Source organism: Vitis vinifera, chromosome 14, assembly GCF_030704535.1.
Source record: "Vitis vinifera cultivar Pinot Noir 40024 chromosome 14, ASM3070453v1".
NCBI lineage: Eukaryota > Viridiplantae > Streptophyta > Magnoliopsida > Vitales > Vitaceae > Vitis > Vitis vinifera.
The window spans coordinates 6448538-6459839 of NC_081818.1; the positions used below are offsets into that span (position 1 = coordinate 6448538).

General features: G+C 34.2%; 1 protein-coding gene across 1 annotated transcript; it reads left to right on the plus strand.

Annotated features, from left to right (window-relative positions):
* The first annotated feature begins 949 nt into the window (after positions 1–949).
* Positions 950–10612, plus strand: LOC100854337 (uncharacterized). The gene is made up of 6 exons (XM_003633608.4): positions 950–1844; positions 3883–3985; positions 5239–5294; positions 5526–5690; positions 10123–10236; positions 10315–10612. Exons 1-6 carry the CDS (start codon positions 1170–1172, stop codon positions 10405–10407), a joined length of 1206 nt encoding a protein of 401 aa, XP_003633656.2. The 5' UTR covers positions 950–1169; the 3' UTR covers positions 10408–10612.
* The last annotated feature ends 690 nt before the right edge of the window (positions 10613–11302 follow it).

Below are 11302 nucleotides of genomic sequence, written 5' to 3' on the forward strand. Positions count from 1 at the left end.
ATCCAATTAAAAATACCAATTATTTATTTTCATATATTATTATTTTTTAAATAATCACATAAGTTTGTTAACCACTTACATATTAATAAATACAAAATTTAAAAATAATATAATAAATTTATGGTATTAAATATATTTTTAAAAAAATAAACCAAAATATTTTAAATAAAACAATATAATTTTATGTATATAAAAAAGTTTTAAGTCAAGTTCAAAATTGTAGTTACCAACTATGGTTTTAAATTTAAGACTATGACTTTGACCATTTTAAAGAAATTTCAAAACTGTAATTGATAATTATGTTTTTCTAATGTTTATTTTGCTACTTGACAATTTATGATAATTTTTTTTGTCAAATCTCTCGTCCTCCAATAATTCTCTCCATTAACATGAATAAATGAAAGTATTAATGTTAGACTTTTGTAAGCCGTAAAAGGTCATTTGAATGAAAGACAATTCATCTTAAATAAGAAAGGACTGGTTTGATCATGTTTTAAAAAAAAAAAAATTTATCCATTAACTTAAAAATAGTTTTCAAAAATAAGTTTAAATATAATGACTAAAATGACTCATATTTTCTTTTTATTTTTAAAAACCGATTTTCTAAAAATTGTTCTCTATTTTTTTTTTAATATTTTTAAAAATTGTTTTCAGATAATAATGATCCAACAATGTTAAAGAATTTAAAAAAAAAACTATTTTTAAATCACACAGTTAAACACTGCTAAACAGATTAAAAAATTCTCTCAACTTTTTTTTTTTAAACCCATAGTTTGTTTTTAGTTTTATAGCACTCAAAACTATTTTTTAAAATCGTTTTTCAAAAATTGTTTTTGAAAAGGTTCTCAAACGGCCATCCGAATGAAAACTCACAAGTCACGTGAGACCTCGATCAGGCACGTGCGCACACAGGACAGACAGAGTCTGGTTTTGGCCCATTGAAAGGGAGTGGTGAAATGAGATGAGGTAGAGATTTCCTGCCATTTCTCTGGTGGCCACGTCTCCTCCATTTCCCCCCAGATTTTCATCTTCTGGCCTACAACCTCAGTCTCTCCAAATATCTCCATATATCTCCAACCCTAATCACAAACCCACTCCTCTCCCTTCCAGAAATTCTATTCTAACCACATTCCAAACAACTCAACCCTTCCATTCTCATTGCATTCCGGATGGCCACCACTTCATTGCTCCAGTTCAATCCATACCCATTCACCAAAACCTCTAAACCCCCCTTCACAAAATTCTCACACTTTCATCTCCGCACCCTCCCTACTCATTCCACCCATTTCCACCCTCTTCGATTCTACAAATTCCCCAAAAAATTTGCACTTAGATGTTTTAATTCCATGAGGAATAATTCAAGGAAACCCAGTTTTGAATTTGATTGCGATTCGATTGGGGCTAAACTTAAGTCTATGATCCCATTTTCTTTTGGGGTTTTTGCCGAATCGCTATTGAAAGCCGTTAAGACATTGAGGAAGCCAGCAGTGGTGGCGGTGATACTGGGGTTGCTCTTGATGTACGATCCCAATTCCGCATTGGCGGCATCCGGAGGCCGGATGGGCGGGAGGTCATTTTCTTCGGGTTCCTCGTCGTCCTCCAGGAGTTATAGGACGGCACCAAGTGGGGGTTTATCTTATTCAGCGCCGTATTTCGGGCCTTCGCCTTTCAGTGGTGGTGGGGTTTATGTTGGGCCAGCAGTGGGGGTTGGAGTTGGGGCAGGTTCTAGTTTTTTCCTGATCCTGATGGGGTTTGCGGCCTTTATGTTGGTTTCTGGGTTCCTTTCGGATCGGTCCGAGGGCGTTCTTACCGCCACCGATAAAACTACTGTTCTCAAACTTCAGGTATGGTGGTAGTAATTTTTTTTTTTCTTAAAAAAGATTGTCATCTGATTGGTTGAAGAGAAATTGAGTAGTATTGGAGTTTTATGTAGTTTGTTGGGTAGTTTGGGAGGAGCTGTGATTTCTGTGTTTTTTAAATGAATTAGTTCAATTTGAAATTTGTAGCTAATTGTTTGTTGGATAAGAAAGTAAAGTCTATTGTTGGTTAGACTAGAATAGATTGGGTTTTCCCTTCAATTTTCTCAGACAATTGTTTTTGGTGTTTTGCAAATTGTCTACAGTTTTCAAATTCAAATGCTGTAGCTGCATTACTAATTAAGTTTGTTTTCTTGCTGGTTCATTTTGGTATTATTTGGAATAGGGATTCTGTTTTAGTGTTGTTGTGAATAGAAATTTTGTTTATGAGGGTGTACCAAGTATTGCAGTAGAACTAGGCTGCATGCACGAAGTGGAAAAATGTTGTTGGTGGTGCTTTGTGATAAGACACATTTGAAACAAGGCAAAAGTAAATACCTTATACAGAGAAAAATGAGGCTCACTATGATTTAAGAAGTAAAATGATAGGCAACCAATAAATGAGATTTTCATTTTAATATAAGCAGGGTATAGGAGGGATCTTGAGATGTATAAGTTTAGAGATGAGAGACTTTTTAGATTTAAACTGCTCATTAAAATAATTTTAATTCCCTTGGATGGAATAACTGAATAACAAAACACTTGAATGATATAATTTTTTATATTTGAGTTTTAAACAAATACGGTAAAGGAAAAAAAAAAGAAGAAGAAAGAAAAAAAAGAAAAAGAAATATTCACAATGATTTGAATGTGCAAAATAAAAAATAGAGAACATTGTTTAGTGCTGAGATTGGTTTTGAGCTCTTACAACTTGGAGACTTGAAAATTATAAAAATGCCTAAACTACTGTGTGATAATGTTTCTTCTGTATAGGTGGTTTTGGCTTGTATGACTTTTACTTTGCCTACCTCTTATCTTGGCCATATACTGGGTTTGTTTTTTAGGATCAAGTTGGTTTAGGATCTTGTAGAGAAGAGATTTGAGTGGAGATTAGAAACTTGGAAATGTCAATATCTTTTGAAAGGAGGTAGAATTACATTAAAAGTATTCTGTTGAGTATACTTCATGTCTATCTTTGTTAGGCTTAGTTTATATTTGTTTAGAGAAATTTAACTATGATTTTCCTTGAGGCGGTCTTGAGAGGGAAAGAGTTTCATCTGTTTGATACTGCAGTATGCCTTCCCTAGGAGTGGCTTTTGGAGTTAGAAGGCTGAATATCTTAAGTAAAGTGCTCCTAGGTAAATGGTCATGGAAATTTTCCATTGCTAGGAGTACTCATTGGAGAAGAGTGGTGTGCTTGCGGGCTAGTATGGGGACGATAGTGGTGTCTTTTGCACTGAATTAGTGAGGGGCATGCATGGGAAAGGCAAGTGGGAAGGCGCTAGGAGTGGGATGAATTCTCAGAGTTCACAGCATTGTCTGTGGTAATAGGCAAAAAGTGTGGGACCAGACTTTATAGATTCTGGTTTATGAGAGGTTTTCTGGCTTGTGAATTTTGGGGTGCTTTCTGGAAGCAGTTAACAACATGCAATCCAATTGGGAAGGATAACATCGTTTGAGATGGAAATAATTAAATTGGAGAATATTTAGTGACATCTTACTGCCATCTGCTGATTTCACAAGGGGGAACCACTGTTCATGCTCAAGAGAAATAGAAAATGAACACACTATCAGAACTGTTATGTCCTTCTTTATAATATTTTTTCGGACACAGTTCTTATTTTATTATTTTTTTAGTCTGGAGTTGCTTAGTGAATCTGTTGATTCAGAATCATGGTGCGGGTAGATACCACAGATGACGAATCAATTACGTTATACCTCTATCTCTCAATCTTTGTTAGTTCTGTTTGCGAGTGATTCATGAATAAAAAGCTTTTTAGTTGTACTTATTCTTTCAATTGGTATTTTTATTTATCCTTTGTATTTCACAAAAATTGAAAAGTTCCCTCACAATTGTCTTTTCCAGATTGGGTTGTTGGGCATGGCGAGGGAACTTCAGAGAGATCTTAATCTGATTGCAGAAACTGCAGATACATCCACCACAGAGGGTTTGAGCTATATATTGACAGGTAGGGCTAATATGTATATATGTAACTGATTATCTCATTTGATCATGTTGTGCTAATTTAAATTAATCAGTGAATGTGGCAATTGCTGCACACGTGAAAATAACAAGTTGCAATTCAAGAATTTGATAATTGTATACATTTGTTATGAATGTCAGATGAACATGTTTAGCATCATACTTATTTGTACATGTAAGGTTATTTTATCTTCAAACTATAAATGATTGGATACATGAATTGTACAATTTTGCACATAAACTTGCTTATACTCACTCTCTCTTCATTAGTTGAAAGAATTTTTTTTGATAGGTAAAGAAAATTGATAGTTGAAAGATTATTGTTGATTAATACAATTCATTTCTTAGTTCCTAAAATTTTCAATTAAATTAAGGGTACTGATTCCATTTTAGTATCATCAGGATTTTTGGCGCCTCTTTATTTATTTACTCATTTTGATAGGTAAAGAAAACCTAAATTAAAAAGAGAAATGCCAAAAAGTGCCCCAAGGTACATAGGGAGTATATGCTATTCTTTATCTATCAAAAAAAAAAAAAAATTAGTATCATCCAGATGATGTCTTCTATGCTTATCTGAAACTGAATTGCAAAGGATTTCTTTTCCTATGGTGTAAGCCTAAAATTGTGTTGTGCAAATATTACAATTTTTTAACATTTAAGATCCTGATTAGAAAATAAGAGACAGTGAGATAGAGAATATTTTTTGATAGGAAGTGAGATAGAGAATATAGATAATATAGTATAATTTAACAATAGTAGTTGCAATAGATGCCATATAGTTGAATTAAAGTCTTGAAATTAGTTTTGCATTTGTTATAGATCTTTCTTTTAATTTGTTCTTAGACAAATTTAGTGGCCTCCCAGAGTCACGCTGCATGTATTCTCTTTTAGAGGAGGGGAGTTAATATCAGGTTTAAGTAGTTTTTAGAATTTTCATGCTGTGAGTTAAATTTACTAACTCTGTTATGATATCTCTTATAAGACAGAATTTTTCCTGTGGTGGAATGGTATACGCTCATTCATTGCCCTGCCTGTAACAATTGTTGTTTTGTCTCTTTTCTGTTTGATGGTAACATTTCTCCCCTAAGATTATTTTCTTCACAGTGACAAATTTGGGAATTTGTGGCTTAAGTCTCTCATGTTAGTTTTTAATTTATGTCCAATGTGTCTGCTGCTTCTCTCTGCCTTAATTCTATTGCATTACCAATGTGGTTTTTCCTATTTTCCTTTTGGTTGCAGAAACAACATTAGCTTTGCTTCGGCATCCAGATTATTGTATCTCTGGATATTCGTCTGTAAGTTATTTTGGTCCAACACTCAGTTCCAGATTTCAATAAATATACTTGAAAATATAGCTTTATATTTCTGATCATATAAAAATAAAGCTTCAAAAAATGTAGCCTTATTGCAATTTGCATGTGAAAATTACTGTCTATTTAAAATCGTGGATTTTGTGTCCTGGTTGTCCATTAGACACTTCTCTGATAGATTTCAAGATTATTTAGCACATCCATGTGTACATGCAGGTGGATGTGAAGCGGAGTATTGAGGAGGGGGAGAAACGCTTCAATCGGCTTTCTCTTGAAGAGCGGGGAAAATTTGATGAAGAGACACTTGTCAATGTAAACAACATAAAGAAGCAAAGCACAACCAGTCACAGAGTTAGTGGATTCCGCAATGAGTACATAGTGGTAAGATCATCTCAGATTGGTCTTCTAGAAATGTATCTGAACTTCTAATTTATATAATGAGTTTGCAAGATGGTTTTTCCTTCACTTTTGCTCAATTCAAATTATTAAATGTATTGCTCATTTCAAATTATTTCTACTCATGCATTTGAGTACTTTGTGAAAACTCGTACTGAATGTGCCATTGACCTAAAGGGAAAATGAATAGTCCTGATTAATTTTTGATTCCTTCGGTGTTTTTTCGTTAAACTGAAATAAAAATAAAAATATTTTGAATTGTCCTTATTTTAATTTTAATAAGTTTAGATAAATTTCTAGGTTCACTTTTTATTATTATTATTATTTATGTGATGTTATTTCAACCAAGACAAAACATGCAATAGGTAAGAACTAATCCAGGTACGAAATAAAATTCATCCACCAGGACACATGATGTTACATGTAAACTTCAATAAATAAAAAAATTGGGACAAAAACATTGGCTGAAACCCTAATTGAATCTGTTTCAGAACATCTGATCAAAAAAAGAAAAAAAAAATTCAGAACATTATAGATTTACTAAAAATGCTTTGGAACCAATCTAGGCTTCCATCTAGATTGAAACTCCATGATGTACCATAGACTGCCTTATCTTTGGTTAATGTTTTGTTCCAATTCCATGAAGATAGTTCTTTCTTGCATGATTGTGCTTCACACCTCAAGACAAGGGCACATACCACACACTAACATTGTTTGTAAGGGCTGTTGGAGATTTAAAGAGGTATTAAAAAATCTCTTTGATGTGCACACATTAGGATGAGGATTTTGAAGAAAGGTGAATTTTCTATCAAGATCTATTCTCATTCTTGCAGCTCTAAAAATCCATATTTGGGTATTATCTAAATAATGTTTAAATGCTTTGGTAATATATACTTTCTGTTCTTTCCTTTCAAAAATAAAAAATAAAAAAAATGTTTAAATGCTTTGGTAAGTTCTAAGTCGGAAATGTTTGAAATAGGAAGAGATTCTAATGAAAACATCTTCTAGGTTTGATGTACCAGTGCTTCTTGATCAATTGAAGGCCTTTTTTCTAGGCTTGATCATCGAAGATGAGACTCAATCTTTCAATACTGGGAATTCCAGCCTCTTTTGGTCTTCTCTCTTTCCTTTGGCTGAAATTAAAAAGTCCTATGCTTAAAGCTTTTCTTTTTTCAAACTAAAGACCAGGCCTTGAAGCCTGACTCAACTGGTAAGTGGTTGGACTTGGACATAGAAGGTTCCAGGGTTGTGCCCTAAATGGGACCAAAAAAATGTTACTTATCAGAAATATTAAAATAAAAAAACCAACTTGTAGACCGATTTACGTGAGCTTTGGTTTTGTTTTAAAACTCAAATGGACGTGACACTCTCAAACCATTTTTCAAATGAAATTAAAAAAACAGGAAAAAGGCTTACCCAAGTGTGCTTGGGAGAGGCTTAACAGCCCATTCCTTTATCAATTGGCTCTTCTTGATCTTCATTGGTTGGTTCAGAGGCACACAACCTACTACTACAATCCAAAATATTTTCATGAAGTTGCCAGCCTCTAAGATTTCTTATCCAAAGAAAATCATAACACTTTGTTTCATCTATTTCATTTGCATCAGCACTATCATCTAGAAGACAATTAATTCATCTGTTAGACTCTTAAGTGAGAAGCATACGATGTCTAATTTTTCTTTGTTGCTATGCGATTAATCCAAACCTTCTCTATAACTCTATAAATTTGTTTCCTTGTGTTTTACAATCTCATCTGGAGGAAGGGAAGTAAAATTAGAACAATATAGGTAATTCTTGTGCAGGATTGCAAAATCTCCTTTTCTTATGTGCTCATGTGGCTCTAGGGATAGCTTGTGGAGTTGTATTGCTAAATGTTGGCTTGAAATTATAAATGTGCAATGATTTTGTAGACAAGTACTTCATTTTAGCATGAACAGAATCAATATCTTTTGGATGGCAGGAAAGGAAGAAGTTGCCATATTTTTAACCTTGCCATGGATGAACTGATTCAATCTATTTATTATGAGGAAATAAAGGTTTGTTCGTGAAATTTATGAAAGGAAGAAAATGTCGAAGGGAGGAATTTTAGTTGGAATCCATCATTGAGAAACTGAGCCAATCTAAGTTAGTTCTAATTTTCCTGACTAGACTTCTCTGCCTGTTGGGAGTCTTAAGCCTTAATTTTGATGCCTTGGGTAACCCAGGTTTGATAGGTATTTGAGATATTTTAAAAGACTAAAGGTGATCTTGAGGCATGAGCCTCTAGGCAGAACGAGGCATAAGCCTCAACTTAAACAAATAAAACAAATAAATAATAAAAAATCATCAAACAAATAAAAAAAATATACATAAAGTCACAAGAAAATTGAACAATAAAAAGGTATAAACTTCATAATGATTAAATTAAATATTTGTTATTGTTAATAGTTTGTAATTTGTTCGTTTTTCTTTCTTCTAAAATTTAGTTGTCCCTCGTGTTCTCATCAAATAATTTTCACCATTACCATATCCTCCAAGGAATATAATCATATATTAATTACTTTATTATCCTTCTCATTAGAGTTAATATCTACTCATTCTTCTTTTTTATCCACAAATTGCAGTGACATTTTTTCTTATTTTTCAATAATAAGAGAATGATTATATATTAGATTAGCCATAAGGACAGTCAACGATTCCCCTATTCTTTCTTCTCAATCTTTCATTTTCCCTTGCATTTAAAAGGTTAATTGGAAGTCAATTAAATCTTATTTCATAAAAGGTTTAATTAGGTTGGGGCCCAATACAAAGCTCATGAATCTATATCAAAAGCCCACAATGGTTTGGATATTTGAAACTTAGGCCTCAACAGCCTTGAGGCTATAGCCTCGAAGTCATAAGCCTCAATGATGAGAGGTTTAAGCGTCAAGGCCAATTCACGGAGCCTTGCCTTGAGATGAGCCTCAAGGTGTAAGCCTTAATGGCTTTTTAAAACATTATTTTTAGTTTCTTTAAAGACAATAGGGGTAGGATTAATGAGGTATTTGTTGAAATAGATTCTTCTTTTTGATCAATCAAAACCTCCTTCCCTTCCCAAACCATATAAAGTTCTCTCAAAGCATATTGTTTTCTGCATGTGAAAAATGATATTTGTACAAATGGATCTTTTACATATATATTGCATCATGAAGTACCATGTTGAGTGTGTGCATATATAGGAATCAAAACTCCAGGTTGAGTCAGGACACAATTGATTAAGACAAAAGGGCTAGAGCTATTGACCTATTCACTTATGTCACTTTGAATAGCAAATGGAAAGGTCCTACTCTCTTTCAGAGCCTTCCTTTTGGGGAGCAGATCTTAAAGAATTTAGAAAGAGACCAGTTCTTTCCCCAATGGAAGCACTTCTTGGTCTAGGTCTTGCACCATGGCTTTCATAACAGCCATGCACAAAAGCTAGAGTTAGCTACAGTTCGCAATCAATGCAAATTTAATGGCAAAGTATTCAAACTGAATATTGGACTGGTTGGCAGACTGGATTCCGGAATTATTACTTCTTCTATGGTCACCACTCATGAACAGGCCAGCTATTACCCTTGTAGCTGCATGAATTGAAGCAGATACCAGAGTAGGGCCTTCCATAGCATTTGGTGACCCAGTATGCAATCCTCATTAACTCCCATGTTGCTCACACCCAAACTATTATCCTCATCCTTAGAAAGGTTTTGCTGGAACTCTTCCATCCTTTTGAAGGTTTGACTTTGAGAAGATGGCTTTCCTTAGAAAATAAATGAAGAGGACTAATTACTTGCATGTGGAGCTTACTCAAGCAAGAGAGATAAGACAGATGAAAGCCCGGTTCTGCTAGCCCTTGAGGCTTGGCTTAAGTGGTAAAGGGTGGGGAAGGGTTTGTGGGATGTTCCAGGTTCAAGTCCCGCTGAGAACAAAAATTTTACCCACAAAAGGAAAAAGGGAAGCACGGTTCTGTAGAAGCCCCTGGTTTGAAGCCTGGAAGCACTAAGCAACCAAGCAAGGGGGATTGCATTCTTAAGTTCATTTGTTCCTTGGATTGCAATGATCCCTGTGAAGTCTGTTCCTTGGATTGCAATGATTCCTGTGAAGTCTGTCCACATCTTAAGGCTAATTGGTGTTTTTCATCTTCAGTTAGTGTTGGAACATTGAAATTCCCATCTACCTAAGCTGTGATTCACTCTCATGCTTCTAGAGACTAGTTTAACAATGCACCCAGACATGCATGTGATCTTATCTCCCTTGGGTTTTATATGCTTAGAAATATAATACCATTGGCAATCACAACAAAGTTGGCTAATTTTAGAATTTGAATTATATGGGGATTAGAAATGTGAGTTTTTTTTTTCCCCCTTTGACCACCATGTCATTTTGTGTTTATAAAAAAAATTAATTTCTCAATTTTCAGATAACAATCTTGGTGGCTGCTGAAGGAGTACATAAATTGCCCACCATCAATGGCAGTGGAGACTTGAAGGAAGCCTTGCAAAAGCTTGGCTCCATCCCTTCGAGCAGAACACTGGTAAGAATAGACATATTCCTAAATTGTAACTCTAGATCTTGTTAATTCTGTGTTTGAATTACTTTGGTTTCCATGCAGGCGGTTGAGGTGTTGTGGACACCTCAGAATGAAAATGACACACTATCAGAGCGGGAACTACTTGAAGATTACCCACTTTTGAGGCCTCTATAAATAACTGGCTGTCTTGTATTTCTTAGTAAGAGGTATGGGCTAAAACTGCTTTTTGCATTTGAAGTTCTATTTGTAGAGAGGAAAATTGTCTATAATATAGAAATTTTTACTCTTCCAAGGTTGAAAAGATGTATCATACTGAATTTGTACATTTGTAAGCATAGAGGAGGTATATTCACATGGTAACAAGATCTTATTTTATCAACTCTTTGACCGCTTCAATCTCAGAATTTTAAGTCGTATATGTAATCCTAGTATGGCTTCAAATTCAACTCTGTAAATTATAATCATGATTTTGTTTGTATGAAATATAGTCAGAATGAAAAGATGAATTGGTAGCATTTGCTACTGTTAACCATTAAGAGAACTGTATTTTATTTGCCAATTTGTCTAACTTCCCATTATTATTTTCTTGGAGGGTTGAAGGGTTTGGTTGGTGAGTCTTTCAGAATATAATGATTGCAGATGATCATGGTAGCCTTGGAAGTTTAGCAACCTTTTACTGTTACTTTTCTAAAGTAATAAATTTACTATATTTATTTATGTGGTCAAATTGACCAGTTCCATCTTCCACTGCCTGTTTTCTTCCATTATGCATTTAAGAATGCCAGTTACAGATAATCCTACAAGACTTCTTGTAGTTTGCATCCACCAACAGGGAAACTTCTAGCCTATGTCATTTCCAGAGATACTAAAGGACACGCCGATGACTTTGTCAATCTTGATAATGTTTGGTTCCTCATTTTCATTAGATTGAGCACGTAAAACATGGATCAGATCCTTGATGAAGCCTTGAGTATGATTATGGTTTTTGTAAAGTGTACGTAGAGGTTGCTTATTCCTTATCCTCTGATATTTCCAACCATGCAGGCATTAGGAGGTATAACAAACTGAA

What these genes read in the sequence shown, in the direction of transcription:
- LOC100854337 (XM_003633608.4), top strand. Translation starts at nt 1,170, where the DNA reads ATGGCCACCACTTCATTGCTCCAGTTCAATCCATACCCATTCACCAAA. An exon ending in TTTGAGCTATATATTGACAG is followed by an intron (nt 3,986 to 5,238) that starts GTAGGGCTAATA and finishes TTTTGGTTGCAG; the next exon opens with AAACAACATTAGCTTTGCTT. An exon ending in TCCCTTCGAGCAGAACACTG is followed by an intron (nt 10,237 to 10,314) that starts GTAAGAATAGAC and finishes GTTTCCATGCAG; the next exon opens with GCGGTTGAGGTGTTGTGGAC.